At 38.6% G+C, this 22,308-nt stretch overlaps 1 protein-coding gene across 1 annotated transcript in view; it reads right to left on the minus strand.

Annotated features, from left to right (window-relative positions):
* Window positions 1-2,185: 2,185 nt before the first annotated feature.
* The window catches only part of LOC113121517 (cadherin-12-like), a 95,162-nt gene continuing 75,039 nt past the window's right edge, over window positions 2,186-22,308 (minus strand). Inside the window, exons 7-12 of the mRNA XM_026292090.1 lie at window positions 22,007-22,260; window positions 14,379-14,515; window positions 10,921-11,042; window positions 6,327-6,444; window positions 4,888-5,139; window positions 2,186-2,697 (exon numbers count right to left, since the gene is read on the minus strand). Of these exons, the coding sequence (XP_026147875.1) occupies window positions 2,186-2,697; window positions 4,888-5,139; window positions 6,327-6,444; window positions 10,921-11,042; window positions 14,379-14,515; window positions 22,007-22,260 (1,395 nt within the window). The remainder of the gene's footprint in view (window positions 2,698-4,887; window positions 5,140-6,326; window positions 6,445-10,920; window positions 11,043-14,378; window positions 14,516-22,006; window positions 22,261-22,308) is intronic.

Raw genomic sequence — 22,308 nt, forward strand, 5'->3', positions numbered from 1 at the left:
ACATGAAGGACTCCCAGACTATGAGAAATAAGATTGTCTTGTCGGATGAGACCAAGATTGAACTTTTTGGCGTTAATTCTAAGCGGTATGTGTGGAGAAAACCAGGCACTGCTCATCATCTGCCCAATACAATCCCTACAGTGAAACATGGTGGTGGGAGCATCATGTTGTGGGGGTGTTTTTCAGCTGCAGGGACAGGACGACTGGTTGCAATTGAAGGAAAGATGAATGTGGCCAAGTACAGAGATATCCTGGAAGAAAACCTCTTCCAGAGTGCTCAGGACCTCAGACTGGGCCGAAGGTTCACCTTTCAACAGGACAATGACCCTAAGCACACAGCTAAAATAACAAAGGAGTGGCTTCGGAACAACTCTGTGACCGTTCTTGACTGGCCCAGCCAGAGCCCTGACCTAAACCCAATTGAGCATCTCTGGAGAGACCTGAAAATGGCTGTCCACCAACGTTCACCATCCAACCTGACAGAACTGGAGAGGATCTGCAAGGAAGAATGGCAGAGGATCCCCAAATCCAGGTGTGAAAAACTTGTTGCATCATTCCCAAGAAGACTCATGGCTGTACTAGCTCAAAAGGGTGCTTCAGCTCAATACTGAGCACAGGGTCTGAATACTTATGACCATGTGATATTTCAGTTTTTCTTTTTTAATAACTTTGCAAAAATTTCTACATTTGTTTTTTTCTGTCAAGATGGGGTGCTGAGTGTACATTAATGAGAAATAAAATGAACTTTTTTGATTTTGGCAAATGGCTGCAATGACACAAAGAGTGAAAAATTTAAAGGGGTCTGAATACTTTCCGTACCCACTGTATATATATCATGAACTAATATCTGATATATATCATGAACTAATATCTGAATTTTAGATTTGCTACCAATGTACAAGTTAAAAAGTGTATTTTAGAGGCTATTTTCACCTGTATTTTAAGCTGTTTTAAACTTATGCACTGGGATTTCATGTCACATTTAACATAACTGTAAAGTGACATGTCATAGGAAAAGCTCTCCAACCCTGCCTCCTAGAAATAGTGTTCATATATTTATATTATATGTTTATATATTCAGCTTAACTATAGATTGTGTAGACCATTTGCCTAGTCTGTGTTTTTACAGTGAGTGTTATGACAGAGAAGTTCAAAACAGGAAGATATTTTAATATTGATATTAACAAAAAATGTCTGTACTTTTATATGTTCATATATTTTTCTCATAAAATATTTTATTTATTTATTTTTTGCTTTTATGCTGTTTCTCTTATGGTGTTTCCTTTTTCTGAAGCACTTTGAATTGCCTTTTCATACTATCCCATACTAAACAAATAACGTTGCCTTGCTGTTAATACATCAGACTTAATGTGAGTCAAATAAGTAAAACACAGTTTTTATACAAGTGTAGTTTATTTAAGAAAACAGTGTTTATTACACGACCTATCTGCTGTATTTAGCCCTAATTCATGTTTTTACAACTCTAAGTACAAGTCTATTCACAGGACCCACCTAACAGAAACATACATTTTCATGTGGGCCTTGAGTAGTTACAAAATTTTTTGAGTGTCTCAAAAAAATAAAAAATACAGATTGATGATTGAGCGATAAATAGATAAATACACAAAAACCTAATCAAACTCAATCTGCCAATAAATAAATAGAACAATAAATAACATTCAAAATAGCTTTGGCCAAACGTGGGCCACTTCATTGTTCCCACAGAGTTGACATTGGTCTTGGTACTGTAAATGTGTCAGTGGACAGGACTCTAAACTGAATGAGTCCGCTTAACCTATGGGGTTCTCAGGAACAACACTTGGTATGTGGCATTAAATACCATTTGAAATAAAATAATAATTATATTGAGGCACTTTTAAGGATGTTGTAGGAAATGACATTTCCATGTGAATGCAAATTCCCCATGATAAAATAAAGTGTAAGACAAAAACAACATTCAATAGAAAGATACTTGAATGGCTGCTTTGCTCATGCTACCATATGTTCCTTCGATTTTTACAATTTTGGGATTGCGCATTGTAAAGTACTACCTTAAAAAAAAAAATTAATAAAAAAAAGGAAAACAAACCAGTGAGCTGGAAAACAGATGAAAACAAATAACATGGAATGAAACCAAAGCTAAAACACTGCTGAACATCATTACATATTTGCTCTCTGAATAACATCAGTGTGTGTTTTCCGTGGTTGTTGTGTCTGACTGAGATTCTGACTGTTCTCCAAATATCCCTGCGAGTGTCTTAAAGCGGGGACCCCAGTCACTGAGGTAATCATAGTCCTCCTCATGATCAACAGCAAGAGAGTCGATGGAGCTGAGTGACTCAGCCACAGAGCCATTACCCTCATAAGCATATGTAGCAAGAGAGTCATAGGGAGGTGCTGAGTTATCCATGTCATGCTCTTTCAGGCGCTGGTTGATGAAATCTCGGATGTCTGCACTGTCTTGAGAGACAGGTGGCCTGGGACCTCTGTTCATCTCAGGTTTGACATCCCTGCGGTACAGGTTCTCTTTGACAACCTTGGGATTGCGAAGCGTACCCATGTCAAATGCGTGCGTATCCTCCTCTCCTCCTCCTTCATCGTCATAGTGGATCACATTATCCCGGATGTCCTCCTTAGATGACATGAGGGTCTCCTTTTTCTTCTGCCCTCTCAAACCCACGTAGAGGACCACAATTACTTGGGAATCAAATAGAGAGAATCACATATTAGACTATCATAAATAAACCCAAATTAACATGTCCTAATCACATTACATGTGAGGAAACATGTTTTTAGTAATTTATACTTCAAAAGGTGTCAAAGTATTTAGGTCAAAAATGGCACATTTATTTATTTATTTATTTTTCAAATGTTCAGCAGTTTTTAGCCACAAATTGATGGTATCACTTATATGACCAGCATGTTTGCATTGTCATTATATGTTAGTATGCTAACACTGGCAGTCAGCTCAAAGCACCACTGTGTCCATATATCCAGCCTCATATAGCCACCAGAATTAGAATCCCTTTTGGACATCTGTTTCTATTGACATTAAGTGGATAGCACTGCTGAGAATAAACCAACATTTTACTGTTTTACTATGGAGCCATTCAAAGGCTGCTTGAGGGTCAGCGTGTTTTAGAGACCATAGTATCACTGTGTGATTTGTGTTCCAATAAATTTCCTTTTATTCCTTTGTCTTTTCAGTGCAATCTGCCCTCCTCTGTCTGTTGCACTCTTGCCCTACTTGCTGTCTCTTCACAAAAAAAAAAAAAAAAAAAAAAAATCAGTATTTGTATTTTTCTCTGGGTTGTTAATACACATTTGCATTTAGGAGGAGGAGTAATGGTCAGGATAAAATCAAAATCATTCAAATAACAATAAAAATAAATAAATACACATTTACTTTGAAAAAAAAAACTTATATAGGTATCTTTCTGCTTTTCTTCACTCCCATGAGATATTATCTTCCTGTGTATAGTGTGCCAGCTCCCCCCAGTGGAATGTATTTAGACTTCAACAACAGGCAGTTATAGGATATACTGGTTAACACAGATTGTTACTGTTCAGCCTACCCATGTCAGTTTTGAAGAAACATCAATTCAGGTGAAAGTCTCCTTGCTAGTCTGTTTAATTTACCTCATTATTTCTCTGCACAGGACAACTGGGTCATCCTGACAAATCCAACACAGCGACTAAGTGGCTCTATGGAAATGTTCACAGTGTGAGCTCTGATTTTCTTTCTCAGGGGCACCATGACAGTTTGGCATCAGCCTTAGCCTCAGGGGGGCGAGCTGACTTGGAGCTTTGAAGACATTCTTCTGAGATAAAGAGAGCACACCTCCACAGCTCTACAGTATACCATTATCATCGACTGTGTGCTTTTAGGTTAAAACAATGAAAAGTCAAGTTGATATTTCACACTATTCACTGATAGTAATGAAAACGGATTAATGATGAATCATAGGTTAAATTTCATGGATGATTCTTTGTTAAGCCATATATTACAAAGCAATAGAGGAAAGTAAATACAGCTAAATTCAAAGGTCATAGCTGTAAAATAGGAACTTCTTTAACAACCAACCATCCCATATTCATAATTCTGGAAATTATGCTATAAATTCACATTTAGTTCCTTGCTGTTATGCAGATGAGTGTGGACATTAATGACAGGGAGTTAAGAAGGGGTTTTACAACCATGACCTTGTGGGAAATATAAAAGCTGTAGTCTGGGAAGCAACCACAGGGCAGCAAGATTGGATTTAGTTTATAGAGCCAAGCATCCCTCCCTCCCATCTCAACTCTCTCACTGAATGAACAAATTCATATGGGTGATATAATTAACTGTGGAAAACTCCTGCAGTGAGACCAGGCTAATTCTAATGGTCAGCTATGTCTGTAGTCAGGTGTTATTGCAAAAACTTGAAACCCTACTGGAAAGTAAATGACAGAAAGATCGGTTAGATGTACATTTGTAGTTTTTGGTATTGAGCCCACTGAGCTTACAGTTTTGACTTGACATTGTGAGCTAATCACCATATAAAACCTGCAGCATGGATGACAAAGGCAAAACACATTAAAATTGTTTGCTGAGATACCACTGAGTCCATGTTTTGGACGAAGTTTGGGATTAAAGTATTTTCAGAATGTAAATCGTGCTGATAAATTTTGCTCTATAATTGAAAGACGATGATGATAGTAAAACAATAAATCAATATTTATACTCTCAAAGATACAAGGATATTTCATTCACAGGGCAGTCAAAATGTAAGGTTAAGGTCCTCTGATTTCAAGTTTCTTAAGATCTTGACTGTAGTAATAAGGTAATACAGATGGCAATTCCCTTTTTCTTTTATGATCATCAAGCCAGAACACAATAGATCTTACCTAACAGGATGATAATACATAGAAGGATGGCGATCAGAGCTCCTGTGCTGAGACCCACAGGGAGAAAGATGGCCTCTGCACTGCAAGTTAGCAAGGAACCATCTGATTCGCAGCCACAGACACGGATGGTTAGAGTGCCTGTACTGCTCTTTGGTGGGTAGCCATTATCCTCAATCACAACAGGAAGAAAGTAGATCTCCTGTAAACGGCGTCTAAAGCCACTCCGCTTTGTTACAATTCCAGCAGTGTTGTCTAGAAGAGAAACGAGCCATTCAAAATTATTTAATCAGCCATGATAAAAGAAAATTTAAAAACAGCTGTTTTTTTAAAGATATGTGTGTATTCCTTGATCTTTTCAGGTTAGAAAAGAAAATATTCCACCTACACATAACCTCACACCAATCATCAGTCTTCTACATTACAGTGCTAGGTATGTCAGGTCCAAGTACGTGTAAGCTAAAACATCTTTCACTGTGATTTCTCTTTACATCCGATATTAGGCCATCTCAAAATTTGCTTTTCTAAATGTGATGAGAACTACAACTTTTCAAAGACTTTGTAAATGACCACTCCAGAGAAACATCAGATCAGTAAAGATAGATAAATAAATAAATAACACACAAAGGGAACAACTTGGGAAGACAGCTGGAGGTGTGAAGATAGCGAGTGAAATAGAGGCCGACAATGTATACAAGGGAGAGGGAATGTGTCACGTTAAACCTGCCAGGTTATGTCTGCTATACCTAGACTGTCTGACCCCTGTCAAGCCATGTTTGTTCCACTGACGAAGCCTAGCACTTTTTCTTGACAGGAGGTCAGGCATTTTAGCACACCTTGCATGTTGTGCACAAGAGCGATTTTTTTTGTGTTTCCCTCTCTCTCTCTCTTGCTGAATCTATCTATGGTGCCTTTGGTATTTGTATTTCCTGTCCCTGCCTATCAGATCTCACTCTAGATCTGGAGAGTTTGCTTGCAGGGCCCCAGGCAGTCAGGAAACTGTGAGGCAGTGTGTCCAAAGGGTAAAACTGGATCAGAGGTTTGGTCTGGGGCTTGTCAAGGTTGATGAAGCATTCATTTCCTTGGCCTCATCCTGCCATGTCCCACTTTTCATTAGTCATCTTTCTGGTTAAACTTCAAAGAAATTGGCTAGTGCACACTGCAGAGTGCCAGCCCTTATCATAACATGTCTGACTGTATGCATTTAAATAATTTTTTGCACTGAAACATGCCACTCCACTCTTATAAGGTTAAAGCAGAAAACTTTGAACTAGCCACAAATCAGGTGTGCGTAGATAGTTGTAATGTCACATGATATTTTTTTCACCATATCAACTAATGGAGCTGTTGCAATATTACACTACCAGTCAAAACACTTTCTCATTCAGTTCAGAGGGAAAGCATGTCCAAATGTTTGACTGGTAGTGTATAAGAACACTTACTCCCAAAGTCCCGGATGGTAAAATTTTTGTTTTTTAATTCTTCCTTTGGAGATTTGAAGGAGAACTGTTGTCCAGCAGTTGGTAGATCCTGGTCATTTGCACTGAAGGTCTGAATCACCTGGTAAAAATAAAAATAGAAAGACATGGTCTTCAATGGTAAATATGAGGGCTTGGATAACTGAATTTTTTTTTTTTTTTTTTTACTAAGTTTTACATTCTAGTGATCTTTTTTGTACATTGTAGTAGACTATGAATAATTTGGAATAACTCTGCAGCCTGTGCATTTCTCAATATCAAATATTTCTCTGGAAATTCCTATAGGTTAAGTGGTGTCAGCTAGTTTTCAATTGTTTGCCTGTCAGATCTGTCATTGCTAATACAAGGCAGTAAATTACGTGTTGTTATGTGTTCATGTGGTTGCAGTCATTGAATATTAGATTGCTCTAGCCACTCATTATTAACCATTCTCACTCCTCCATGGGACCCCAAGGTATTCCATGGGGTTCTAAATGGGGCCTGCTATTCTTTGGACATGCCTGGAAAAGCTCCAAGGAGGAATCATGATTTTTCGATCACCACCCAAAGCTTGTGACCATAGGTGAGATTTGTAACATGCACTGACATGCCTTTTGGCTCAGCTGTCTCTTCATCACCATGGTCTGGTTCAACCCTTGCATTACTGCTGATGTTGTACCACTTTACCTGTCAATCTCATACTACTTCACTTGAGAACAAGACCCAGACAAAAATGCTTCTCTTGGGGCAGCAACTGAAACTGAAGGGAGTAATCTACCACTTCACTGGGGAGGATCATGGCTCCAGACTTAGAGGTGCTGACTCTCATCCTAGCAAACTTCCCCAGTGCATGCTGCAGGTCATGATCTGATTAAGCCAACAGAACTACATCAAGAGGAGGTGGACCCGGGGAGCCATGGTTTCCCTAATCTGGGTGAAGTGACACAACTCTGAATAGCCCATCTCACTGGGGTACATGATACTCTGTCAAGCCACTCCCCCAGGACCAAATTGACATGGTTCCACTGAGTTTTGTAGGTGGCATTTGAAGAGGAGTGGAGCCACGGCATTAAGAAGGGATAGAACTGCTCTTCCTTTTGGTTCCCAAGATGAAGCTAGTGCTGCTATTGTTACAGCTGACTGTACCACTACATATCACCACCTAGACATAGTGGAGGGGTTTGTGTGCTCTGTTGAATCCTGGAGCTGTGTTGTCGGGGGCAGTGGTCTCATTGCTCCCAATGGAGGAGCCAGACAACAACTGACTCCCTGAGAGACTGATAATTTCTTTAAACTTATAAATCACCTCAACACATGGTGTAATTCGAAACAGTCAGAACTACTGGGTATTCTTCAAGGGTCATGAACAAAAACCATTTGTTTTATAGACCTATTGTACTTACAGTTCATCTGCTGTCACAGAACATTACAGAACAATACAAAATAAAAGAAGAAAAGATGGAATCTGATCAATTCAGCACCTACTCCTACCTACTGCAGAACTTCAACAAACTTCATTCAAGTTCAAAACGTGTAGATGTATAGCAGCATTTGCTAAAACAACATTAAATGAACCAACTGCTAACGTCTCTATAATTCCACCTTGCTAGACAGAGACTGCTGATTCAGCAAACTCTACCAGACTGCTGACATCTTTACTTTCTCCTTTCCCCCAAATATCTCAGAACCCAGCTGTCCCACCATCCCATCTGTGCAACCAGTCTGTTTTTCCAGGCTCTCTAGCCTTGACCTGCTGGAGACCTGATGCCTTGGCCCTGGATCACCCACATGCAGGAGCAACTAATCAGCCCTTCTGCCCTTTTACACTGCTCCAACTGTGTTGCTGTCCCTCTCTTCCCCCTTTCATTATGTGAATGAAAACTTCTCCAGGGGAGTAAACCTAACAACAGGTGTTGAGTGCTCTGTTGTATTCAACAGATGTACACTTGACCAAATTATCTTTGTGATGAATAACTCTAAACCTGAAATTTTCATTAAATTTATCACCTTTATCTTATTTCAATTGTTATATCAGCTCAACAGTTCTATCAAACATTACTGCCACATTACTACTGTCCAGTAATAAATAGTGCAATGTTCTGGTTCAGTTTCTCCTTAATATAATAAGTGCTACTTATATAAAGGACCTATATATATATATATATATATATATATATATAGCTTTTTCTTTTGTCGTTGCTTTTTCACATTTTACAATTGATCAGTTGTACCGTCAAGCATCTGAGTAAATAATAAAATTAAAAATAATAAGGTACTTTTGTTACTACTGTTCCGACACATTTGCATGAACATGGTAAATTGTTTCTCCTGCTTGATTATATTCTCAACACAGATTATTTTGCATTAGATGTTCTATCACAGCATAACACAATCCAAAACAAACAATTTATATGTTTTTTCAGCAGTATGCAGATAGTCATAAAGGGAGATATTTGATGGATTTTACAAGAGAGGAGCTGTAATTTTTTTTTCTCATCAACAGCTGTGTGTAACACCTGGTGGATTTATGCTGTGAAAATAGTGGGGGAAAGTGCATCCTGCACTGGAGAGCAAGTAAGGAGGAAAAAACAGGAGAAGTGGATGGATGGAATTGTATTGAGATATTAAAAAAGGTGATTTGACTAAGAAGATAAAACCAACACAGAAGCAAGGAGACAGTGAATAAAACGCTAAACATGAATAAAAATGCAGTGTGTGTGTGTGTGTGTGCGTGCGTGTGTTTGCGCGTGTGTGTGTGTGTGTGTCAGATCTATGACAGACTTTTGATCTGTCTAGGATGTTCTCCCACTCGCCCACTGTCCTCTGGGATATCTTCCAGCCCTCTGTGACCCTCGACAGGATAAGTGGTACAGATAATGGATGGCTAAAAATACTGAGAATGCCTCTTAGTTCAGTAAAAAAAAAAATAATAAAAAATTCTCATTGTGCAGTTGTTCACTGGATAGAGGTTTCAAATGTTCATGCCACACTTGGCTATAAGTACTTAATTGGCCAACTGGCTTCAAATCTATTTATTGTATGATGTCTTAAAGTTAGGCAAAGGGAAGTGAAACCAGCTTTCAATTCTGTACATGCTGTACAATATACAGTAAAGGTCAAACATCCAAATTAAAGAACAATAAGGAAAACGCTTTTTTTTTTTTGGTTCAGAGGGGGGCTGAGATAGACAATAACAAAGTTAGAAGAAACTGGGTGACATATATATATATTTTTTTACCTAATGAGTCATGTACACCCATAACAACGAGAAGAGCACAGAATTAATGAAAAAAGGGGTTTTATGGTCTTAAGAGAGAAGAAAATGCTTAATAATCAGTTTTGCATTTGTGATCTGATTTATTTTGATCTCAGTATCAACCTGGCTTCAACTCTCTTTCTTAAATATCGTAAATCGACCTTACGTCTTATATCTGACAGCAAATTAACATGCCAACAAAGACAGTCATGCCTTCAAATTGAGGGCACAGCTACTGTTTTGAATGCAACAGGCCTGAGTACTGGAAAAGACACCCTCAGTGTGATGAGGAGTACAGCGTTTTCATGGACTGCCAAAGAAACTGTTCGCTTAAAACACTAACACTATGCTAGTTAATGGACTAATTTACAGACAGAGGGGTTTACAATGCATATATGCATTATGCATTATGCATATATATGCATATACCACCAATCAACCACCAGAAATAAAGAGTAGAGTACCCAAACAGGCACAGGAAGAACATGCAAACTCGACAGAAAGGTCCCTGCTGGGTTTCAAACCAGGAGGCAACAGTGCTAACAACCAATCCACCATGCTTCCCCTGTACAAAGCACTGTTGTGCTTTTTGACTGCATCTCCTATATTGAACTGTACCAATCAATTTACAACAGTTAAATTCATACTCCCTGCTGCAAAATCTATTAAAATAAAAAGATTTAGTCAGGTCACCTTGACTACATCACTGAAAACCAAGTCTCTATTGTGAATCATTTTAAGAGCAAAATACATGTAGTATATAGTATATTCACTACAGTATGTTGCTACAAAATGCAGAAAAACTGCATTAAACTCCAAACATTGTAAGTAACATCAGAATTGCATTATAGTGTAAATTATGCATTTATAAAAATTCACATTCTCACATTTTCACATCATAGGTTCTTGGTTTGAAACCCGTTAGGGACCTTTCTGTGCGAAGTTTGCATGTTCTCCCCGTGCTTGCATGGTTCTCCAGTTAAAACATGTATGTCAGGTTGATTGGTGACTCTAAATTGCCCATAGGAGTGAGTGTGAGTGTGTGAGGTTGTTTGTCTCTATGTGGCCCTGTGATGGACTGGTGACCTGTCCAGGGTGTACCCCTGCCTTTCACCCAAAGAGAGCTGGGATAGGCTCCAGCTGATCCCTGTGACCCAAATTAGGAATAAGCAGGTAGAGATAATGGATGGATGGATGGACATTCAGATGTGCCATATCATCTCTGTGGGAGAGCAAACAATCAGCAGGTGTGAGCTCACTGGAAAATCAACATGTTCTAATCCGGATGAGGCAGTGAAGAGATTATTTTATTTGTGAACATACCTGTCCTATTTTGGCATTTTCACACACAAAAGTCTCATAATGACTGGCAAGTTCAGGAGGGAACTCATTGATGTCCAACACATGGACAGTGACGGCCACCCGACTGGTCAGAACCGGACTGTCTGCAGAGAGAAACACAACACAACTGTTTAAATGAAACACAAAAGTACTTGGTACTGGACACACAAATACACTGCTCTGAGAATGTGTATATTTGCTACTACCATCTTATGATAAACCAACTACAGTATAAAGCAGGATGACCAGTTGCTTAAACAGGCTGTCATGCCCGTGTACCCAGTCAGAGTCTTCCTAACTAAAACTGCTAAGCTCTTTTCCCACTTTAAGATGCGCTGGTTAATTGCTAGAAAGCCTCTTGTGTATCTAGAACATGTTGATGCATAAATTGCACCTAGATAATGCTGTTTTATGATGCTTTTGATTTATGATGGAAAGGAGAATCAAATAAAAACAGACAGCAAAAACATCCCATACGCTGCCTACCAATAAAATATGCCTCACATTATGGAATATGGCTCTACAGAGAGATTATTTTCTTTATAAGCATTTTTTTCCTTGGCTTCTGTTTTGGGTTGCAACCATATGATGTGCAGCACATATTAATTATACTGGGGAAGCCCACTTGAGAGGGACTAACTTGAATCCAGGGTTGTTTGTTACAATGTTTCCTCACTGCAGGGACAAAGCAGGGGAATGTTTTTTTTTTTTTTGTATGGAAGCCCAGCTAAGGTGAACTTTATGGATTTGATGTGGGAATAGGCTTTGCTCTGCAATGGGGAGGTTAGTGTGCAGTGCATGGGTGCATAGGTTTGTGTGGGTGGCTGAGAAGAATGCTGTTGGGGGGGGGGGTATCTGTAGTGTCGTCTCAAGGGGATTGGAGATGCAGCCACGGCTCAGTTAGTAACCTGTGTCTGACCTTGATGGAAAAAGCAATCTTCCCACCACGGTAAAAAAGTGACCCTGAGCATGGGATTTGCTACTATGCATTGACTGAAATAACATCACTGCTGAGCCAGTAAAAATAGTGATCTTTTCTCTCACTGAGTTCCAAATTTTTTGGGCTCTAAAACGATAAGCAACGTGAAATCTTCCATGAATGAAATCTGTAATATTTTTCTTTTTTCCAAGGGCAACTGGATGGAAGATATTGTAGTAGATCAAAAAGTGATCTACTGACTGACTCTCAGTATGTCATCAGTGATATAGCTTTTAGCCCACTAGATGGAGCAGTGGTATAAAAGTTACATTAAAATCTGACCAACATCAGCATTGGAGTCCAATAGCACATGCTCTAATTATTTTATTGATTCTGAATCCTGTATTGCCACACAATGCTCGGATGGTTATCCATAAAGTTCCCTGCTTTGTACTACTTTTCTAATGGATATTACTTTTAATTAAGCAGTTTTAAAAAATAAAATCTGTCTTTGCAGTGAGTCAACCACATATAAAATGTGCTGCAAGAAAGATTTAGAAATGTTCCTTGAAGGTAGCACTCAAAAAGTGCTGTGGAGAGAATAAGTAAGCAAACTCACGACTGTTGTAAATTGACAGAAAGTGTTCTTCCTCTATACTATATGCCATTGATATGATTGATTATTGTATTCTATTGTACTGTTGCATTAAATGCATATTACCATGTCTTTAACACAGAAGCAAGGCCACCGGTCTTTAATGACAGAAAGGAAACTGTTAATCTAGTCCTATCATTTATTTAGCACACCTTCTGCTGTGTACTGTCTCAGAAGAGCAGCAGACACTGCTCTCATTTTGGTGCATGACCGCAGTGTCTAGCAATAACTGGGTAAAGGTTTTGGAGGCTTTGTGATTTGTAAAAGATCCAACTTAGGTGTTGTGCTAATCATTGCAAAGTAACAGAAGCTTTTATTCAAGGAAAATGTCACACCACAACTCATATTGTGGTATTTTTCTGGATCATTGCAGTGGAGAATAAAAGGTGTGGGTGGATAAATGTTAGAAAGCATTAGCATCAAGGACACACAGTAGATGCGAGAGACGGGTCAAATAAAAAGGTGTCCAATGATTTACTGTTTATTGAGAATTGCCGTGCAGTGCCAACCGAGGCTGCTCAAGTTTGCAGAAAAGGCAGAACTTTTTTTTTGTGTGCGTGTGTGTGTGTGTGTGTGTGCGTGACCTCTCATCATACAATGCATTACCTGCATGGACACTCTAAGTGTCTTTGCTTTAATATTTATTTCTATTCTTCATGGTGTAAAACTCAAATAACAGACAACAGCCCAGCAATGATAACAGAATTCATTATAGAGGAGCCTTAAGAGCTATGCCATACCCAGAACACATAGTTCTGTCAAATCACACTCAAGGTCAAAAACACACTGGAACTCACAAGTTGGGATACAAACTCTGGAGTGCTTAGTTTATCTCTATGCTTACTGCACTAGTGCCTGTGGTTGTGAAATTTTATTTTCTGTCACTGGGAAAGTTGTCTCTAGACGAACATCGGTCTTCTGAGGAGTGAACCAGACAGGGCAGAGGGCTGGACCGAAGGCTGACTTGGGTAAGATGATAAGAAAGGAGTAAAATGTAGATGTATGGTGGTAACACTGCCTGATCCCTGTACTCAGACAGACATAACATGCAGACCTTCCATCTCTGTCCTCCTCCTGACTCAACACTGCATCTTTTGGTCATCTGCCTGTTCCTTGACACTCTTACACAAAAGCGACACAAAGAACCACATACATGCATTGAAAACAGAATTAGCGTGTCACTGCCATGACCTTGACGAGAAGTGAGTAATATCAGTTTCCAAGGCAACAATGACTCAAGTTTTAACATCCCATATTTCACAGTCTGTCCTAATGAATATACAGCATGGATAATTTTGATTGAGTACCAGCCTGCCTCTGGGATAATGACTTTGATGGTTCTTAGCAGATCTGATGACTTGATGACAATGGATTTGCTTATTTATCCGGAAATTTGCTCCACTTCCTTCATAAAAAAATTAAAAGAAAACATAATTAGCTTGATGACATGTCTTAAAGCCACAGTTCTGCATTAGTTTGCTCTTCTTGGGCTCAACACACAGCAGGCTGTGAAGCAACTGCATTGGCTTGTTGTAAAACTCTGGAAGGTACACATTTTAGTGCGATGTAAGTAAAAGTTGACTTTAGCAAGAAAAGCTGTCTTCCAATGCCAATGTCATCAAACGTGTTAAAAAAGACAGTTAAAAATGAAAACAGTTGAGGTGAGTGTGCTAGAGGAGACAATGTCCTGAAGATACATTCCTCTGGGAGAGTCATCATGGTTTATAGTCTCCTATAAACCTTTCCAGCAAAATGGGATTGAGTATTGACTTGAGTAAAAGTGTGTTAAATCCTTCACACAGATTATGGCGGGAGAAGGACAACGACACCTACATGAATCACAATCGATCTTGTTGTCATACTTACTAAGTTTGGTCGCCACGATGGAGATATTGTGCTGGGCGATGCTCTCTCTGTCAAGGAGTTCGTTTGTGGAAATTGTTCCCTCCACTGGATCTATGTCGAAGTAGCTGTCCAAGTCACTCTTCCAGTCAATGGAATACCTGAATAAAAATGTTTGTTTAATGGCATTCATTTCCACCATAGAAAGGGAATTAAACCACAGTGATTTTCCCCTCTAGACTCATGTGTATGAATTAGGTGTGATATAATGTTGGTGTAGCCTTCATTACTCATTGTGAATGGTCATTTCCTGAAAATATGCTGAGGATGGTATATACAATCTAATCAAGTAATGGGTCACGTGTACTTTGGCCATGCTGAGCAAATAGTTTTCTTGGGAACATAAATTAATTTTAGATGGTGTTGAAACTGTATCAATCTCGCACAGTTGATGAACAACAAGGACAAAAAATGTTTGTTTGGTGTATGAGAACAGAGAGTTACATTGACCTCTTTGTGAAATGCATCTTTGGTTGCTCTGAATGCATGAAATACAAAAGGGATCTGAAGTAAAACTGCATGCCACTGACATATTCATCAAATCATGCAATTTTGTCTTGAAAGGCCATTTTTCATTAATAACTCTGTGATGATCAGTGGAATTCACATAGTAGAAAATGTGCTGTTGCTTTATTCCCCTTCAAAAGGAGGTTAGAGTTTGGGGGTTCAGTGCCTTGTACATCAGCATGTCCACAGGACTGATGCTGAATTTCTCAAGAGGCTTGAGCCTGAGCCTTTCAAATAAAGCACAGCCTCTCAATGCCACTACTCCACATTTTATTTATTTATTTTTTTTTTTTGGGGGGGGGGGTGTCTTTAAAGGTTATTTCTCATTATTATGTATCATGCTTGTTTTTCAAAGCTAAATTAGTTCAACAAACTGGACTTGACTCAGTCATTAAGAAAAAAATATTGCTGGTGTACATTCAAACCACCAAGTCTTTTACTGTAATGAGAATCATAAAACTACTTCAAAAATATTTTTCAGGCTTGCTTGCATCAAATTTTCTCTTTCAGTTTTGATTTTTCCACATCTTATCTTTAACTGTGTTGTTTGTAGGCTTGAAGTTAACATGATTGTGTCAAAATAGCTTAGTGTGATTCTCTTTGATATACATTACAGCAAAACTCCCATCAAGAATGTTTCCTCAGGGCAAAATGCATTTTTATAGAGACATTACTGGAGTCAACCGCTACTGTACAGAGTCTATGTGGCCCAGTGGGTAGAGTGAACACCTCATAATCAACATAGTATGTGTTAACGCACAGTGTACACTGTTTGTAGATCTTCTTCAGAAAGACAACAACACCTCTCCATCTCACTAACTACTTATAAAGCTAAATGGCAAACATGTTTCAGAGGCAATTTATTAGTTTTTTATGGAACAAAAACATGAAAAGTCTTTTACTTGTTATTGGTTCAGTGAATAGAGCTCATCAATGGCTGTGAAAAATACTCCACAGGTCTGAAGAGTACACTTAAACTTAATTCAGTACCTACAGTTGTAGATATGGAAACTAATTACAGAGTCGCTTTCTAATTTAAAGTGCAGAGATGTTAATTTAGTCCACTCAGCGTTGCACATGGTACACAAGATAATGTAAAAAAAAATCCAAATTGCAACTACAAATTCCACAGACATTTCTCACTTTAAGATCTTTACACTTGAAGGTTTTGCTTCAGTAGAATTTCTTATGCATGACTATTGTAGCTTGTCACTGTTTTGTGATATTGCCCTTTTAGACAGAAGCCAAAGGTGCTGTCTTTCAAACTGATTCAAACTCTAGGAAGCTCTTTAGAATTGGGCAACAATGCAGTATTCATGATGCCCTTTTTGTTTCCCCAGCTAGAGATAACTCAGCACAATACTTCTAAATAGCAGATTCGGATGAGTCTGAAGTCTAAAAGCATAATTCCTTATGCATGATGGGTCATTGGGTCTTTTGTTTTGAAGTGAAGAATGCAAGGCTGCTCTCCGAGGGCACACGAATGAACAATGTCACCAGTGATATTGATGAATATTTAAAGCACTGGAGACAAAGTGGAGATGCACATAATGGAGGGCATAAGCTTTTTGTTGTACAAATCTCTGTTAGTTTTTCATTATTGTGTTTCTTCTGAAATAAAATATTCATAATAAAACAACTACTGTCCACGCATCAGATGTTTATTGCCATTTGTGAAACATTTGACTGACAGACCTTTAAAGAACCATTACTACAAAGCAATCTGCCAGAGCAAAAGTAGTTGATAGATTTTAAAAATATGAGGGTCCTCATACAATTTTAAATATGCACTTCTTTTGTATTTCTAAAGGACTGTCTATAATTATCTACCACTCAGGTTTTATGTTACTATTGCATGTGTGTATTTGAGTGGGCATGCACTTGTGTGGTAATGGCTCCATAGCATGACGGAGTGATTGAGAAAGAACAGGAATGATTTGCTTTGAGTATAAATCAGGAGGTAAGTCAGGCATGTCACATCAGTCAAACTGACAGTGATATTTGAATGTCGCACCATACAATAATTAAGTTGAGACCAGCTATCTACACTACAGTGCTTTTTTAAAGTATTTTGTTAAACTATGAACTAAGCCGCACAACTTTCTGTGTGACTTATTTGACTGTGTCATCTGTTTTCTGTTGACTGATTGCATAATTTCTGGGTTTCTTACCTGGTTCCAGACTCTGCTTGAATTTTAGGCTTTGGCTCTTGTTTGTTCCCTGAAAGTTATGTTTGGATTTTGTGTCCGACTTCTGTCTTCCCTGATTTTGTTTACTTGGACTGTGAGTAGTTTATTTGATCATTAAATTTTTCATATCACTGTAACTGACTTTCTGCTTGTCTTGTCTGCATTTGGGTTCTCTCTCTCGGCATTGTGTTCTTATAACAGTATGTGACAGTACAATCTGGTCATAATGTATCCAGCAGACAGAACAAAAGAGTTTGTGGTGATCTGACACACCTTGGAACATTTTCAAAAGGCAGGCTACTTTGGCCCTAGACAGGAAAATTACTGTCTGGGCTATTATGGAGATGAGTTTGGTTTCCCGACTGATGATAATGGATTTTCCAGGGGTTCCTCAGTTATCAGCGGACAAAGTTTCTCTCCAGGAAAGCTTGCAGGTCTTCTGGTGTGCTCCTGTTCTCCAGTCGTGTCCTTGTGCACTCAAGCTCAGGCCTGGCATATGACCTCAATGCCAGCTATCTTTTGCCACAAGCCCTAGATGTGCAAATATCCATTCAGGTTGCTCTTCAGTTACATTTATGTTGAAAGATGGATGCCAGATGATGTTGCACCCAAGCTGACCACATTGCAGTAACCAAGTCGGAAAAACCAAAATCTAGCCAGGTTAACCATTGGTAGCAATACCAGTTTTTAACAACACATCATGTGCTATTTTGAACATAGGAACATTGTAGCAACATATGCACAGATAAATATTAGACAGGGCTGTGTGTACGGCCTTTAGTCAGACACAAATAAGACTGAAGTACTAACAGTGTATAGCTGTTGTATTGAGAGAAAAATAGATAAAAGACAGAAATACTAATAATAAACAGTATATTACTACAACTTTCACTCCATTGACCCAGTAGCAGCCATCTTGGATTTTGAGGTCAGTCTTGGTGAAGTTCTTCTGACTTTCCATATCAGAAATATAACTTCAGGTGGAGTTCCAGTTGAAATTTCTGGCTGGGAACTTGGAACCTCCAACTTCCCAGTTCATACGGAATACACTGGTTTAACTGGCCCAACTGGTCTCCAGCCCATCAACTTCACCTCTGGCGAATAACTGGCTTGTTTTTACATCCTGCTACTTTTTCCAGTCAGTCAGGCTCCAATCTGCTCCTGACATCCAGCAGTCAACTTTTGTGGACATTTGCCTTGCCTTTCCAAGGACGAATCTAAGACTTGTAGTGAATAGAAAGAAGCATTACTGCCCAGTGTCATAACTGGCAACCAGCCCCTACCTGAGTGATGTCATCTCCACCAAGTCCGACTGAAGAAACCACTTGGATGAGTATAAAAATTTTTCAACTCAATAACAATTCCATTTGCCAAGACCCAGCTTTTACATGTAGCATCATTGAGCCTCAGCTGTTCAGAACCACTGAAAAACCAGAAATCCAGCACCACAGAGCTGCAGATAAACAGCACATAGCACCATGACCAAACTCCAGTCAGTTTCTGAGTCTGTTCCAATGTAACTGTTCCTGAATTGGATGCCCCTGGCAAAAAAAAAAAAAAAAAGTCTTTGCTCTTAAGCCTATTTCTGCATTCCTGGGTTGGTGTTTCCAAATTCTTGAGTCATTTTCTGGGTCAGCCACTCTGGTTGATACCTCATCAGCTTTAGTTGTCTTTATTGGCTCAGGATCTCAGGCCAATGCCCCTCTTCCCAGCAGTCAGCTGCTATTATGTCAATGCATACGTCTGCTCCTCCAGCCATTGCTGAATCAGCTCCAGAGTTGGTCTACATTTCAGGTGCCATGTCAGCTTCAGAATTTGTTTCCCATGCCAAAACCCCACTAGGTCATCAACCCTCTTTCAACTCCAATGCCCAGCCATGCTTTCGTGTCATTGACCTCTATAGACACTTCCAAGTCCATGCTGCTACCTGCCTGTTCATCTTCCTGTCGGCCATCAGTCAGCTCCTCGCTCCAGCAGTTGGACCTGGTCTTGAGCAAAGTCTTTGTCTGCCATATGTGTCCTGCTTCAAATCTGCATTTAGGCCCTTTACTTGGTTTGTTTGCTTATGGTTATTGTTAGATGACCTCAAGTGACTGTAGCAATTATAGCACAAGCAAATGAGAAAGATGACAAGAACCACATTAGAAGGAGCGCATGGACGGATCATACTGTAAAACACAGACCACTCCCACAGGAGACTGGCAGTGAATTCCAGTGTCAAATTTTGTGTAGTTTATTTAAAACATTATTTTATTTATTTATTTATGTAGTTTATTTAAAACAAATTTACAGTTTTGGTTATCTAAACCCAAACCACGATCTTTTTTTTTTTCTAAATCTAGTCAAACACTGTTTTGTGTAAACCCAGGAAAATCATGACTGTAATAATAACAACTGTGTATAACTTTTTAAAACGTTTTTCATTATTCCAAAGGTCCAGTATGCTTATGGTTTTTATAATAAGATATGGACAGAGGTTTTGGTTAAGGGGCGTTTTGTTTAGATATCACATGCAGATATGGGGCTTCTAATATTTTTTATATTGTATCAGTTACATAACATCAGCTCCTAATCTGCTAATAAATTACACCAGCAGGATTTTAAAAGACAATGTCAAATGTTCTCCAGAGATTGATTAGTCCTCCAGCTGATGAGTAAAACTGACAGTACTCTCAAGATTAAAGCCATGATGGAATTGATGAATAGAGACTGGAGTTAATGACAGATGGATTAGAGACCTAAACCCTTCGATCACTGGCTGCAGTATCATAGTACTTCTCACTTTAGCTCTTTTATGCTTCCAGGCATTACAAGTGATATTCTGTTCAATAGTGAAGCCTCTCAAGACAAAGGTGTGTATTCAGTGCCAGGACTTCTCCATTAAATATCTGTGTTTATTCCAGAGTAAATTATTTATAGTCCTTTAGTGGATAATATGAAAATTGTTTAGATTACATGTAACTGCCAGTCTGCACTGACTTGAGGTTTCTTTCTTTTATTATAATTTATATAATATACTCTTCAAGTTGCATGTTCTCCCTGTGCTTGTGTGGGTTTTCTCCAGGTACTCTGGTTTCCTCGCACAGTCCAAAAACATGTATGTCAGGTTGATTGGTGACTCTAAATTGCCCATAGGAGTGAGTGTGAGTGTGTGAGGTTGTTTGTCTCTATGGGGCCCTGTGATGGACTGGTGACCTGTCCAGGGTGTACCCCTGCCTTTCACCCAAAGAGAGCTGGGATAGGCTCCAGCACATCCCTGGGACCCTGGTTAGGACTAAGTGGGTATAGATAATGGATGGATGGATGCTCTTCAAGTAAAAATAATTTACTGTGTCTGCAAAACTCCAACAATGCAATCAGAAAATCAAAACTTGGGCAAAATAGTCTCTTGACTTGACTATGAATATTTACTAATTAAAACCAAAGTCTGGCTAACTTAGGGGTCTGTGTAGTCAAATTCTAAAAGCACAAAAGAGGTTAATAAATCAGTCACTTCCTTTTATACTGTTTTGATTATCATATGTTAATTTTGATGAAAAAAGTGCACATACATAGAAATTCTTCAGTGTGCATAGCACAGCTCTTCAGTCTCATGGCTGAGTTCCTTGTAACATCACTGGAAGTGTAAATCAACATAGTATGTACTGCTCTGGACACTTTCAAAGCTTCTTTTAGATTACTGTCCCATACATTTAACTACCAAACCAATATCACTCATACATTCAAAAACATATAATTCTAACAAAAATAAAAATTATATATACAATAAATACAGTTTTAAAGTGTAATAACATATAAGTAGGTTATTATTAATATGGATTAACTAGACAATTAAAAAAATCTCCATCCACTGAATACTAAAAAAAAAAAAGTATTATTATTATTATAAATTATAATAAAATATATATGCAACACTTGGGTAAGAAAATTAAGTCAGGCGTCATATGTTTTTGTAGTATTCAGTGTTAGGAACATTCTTCAAGTTTCCTCAGTAGAAATGAAGCCATGCAAGCAATGGGAGAGGTATTATCTGTATATCTAATGGTTGATTTATGTTCTAAAATTCTTTGGGGGATATGACATTCTTTTTATGGTAGGTTATGAAGAATGAGTTTTTGTTTTGTTTTTTTTTTAAACCAGATATTTGTTAGTTGAACTGTTCATTCTCCGACAGTTTCTGTTTCTACAAGGTAAACAGTTTTAGATGAATGTCTCCTCTCTTCTAAGATCAGGTGTGTTAGACAGACTTTTGGTTATAATAACATTAAATAAAGGTGGATATGTAAAAGCGTGAAAGGCTGGGTACACCTTGGACCAGGCCAGTACATAGAGAGAGGCAAACATTCACATTCCTACCTACAGGAAATTTAGTCACCAATAAGCCTAACCCCAGCCTGCATGTCTTTGCACTATAGAGAGAACCCACACAGACACAGAAAGAACATTCAAACTCCATGCAGAAAAGACCCAAATTTGACTGTGGAATCCTCTTGCTGTTAAATGACACAACACTGCACCACTGTGTCGCCCGAGTGATAGTTATCTGATGCTAATCTAGTGTTTTGTTTTTTTTTCTTAGCTGCTAATTGTGAAAGACTTCTATTACAACATGAACCCTATTGTATTTTCATATTAAATGCTGTGTATACTACTAAGTTAAGGGACTTTGAAGTGTCTTTTTTCCTACAAAAACGTTTCTTAAGACGTACACAAAACTTTACTTATGGTTGAACTGATGTTTTCATTGAAGAGTACTAATATAAATCTAAATCAGACTTGTGGTTTAGCTAGGTAAACCAAACAAATGTCTTTTTTTTTTGATACATCATGTACTGCCATTTACAGTGAGTTATGTGTAAAAAGTCTGTTGTTTTAATCATAAGAGTTTAACTTTACCTGACTGGACTGCTGCTGGCATCTAGATCCTGTGCTGTCACGGCTCCAATGATGGTACCCGCAGGTGTGTCCTCATACACATCCATCACATACGAGTGCTTATTGAACACTGGGGGCTCATCCACATCCAAAACGTTAATCTTCACTGTTGCTGTATCTTTGAAAGCCCCGAAGCTCTGAAATCGTGGATCCAGATAAGCATTGGAGGCATCTACCTTAAAGGTGTAGGCCTTCTTGGTTTCATAGTCCAGGGGCTGTAAAACACAGAAAAATATAGTAAAAGTTACTTTTTTCATCTACTG

Source organism: Mastacembelus armatus, chromosome 20, assembly GCF_900324485.2.
Source record: "Mastacembelus armatus chromosome 20, fMasArm1.2, whole genome shotgun sequence".
Taxonomy (NCBI): domain Eukaryota; kingdom Metazoa; phylum Chordata; class Actinopteri; order Synbranchiformes; family Mastacembelidae; genus Mastacembelus; species Mastacembelus armatus.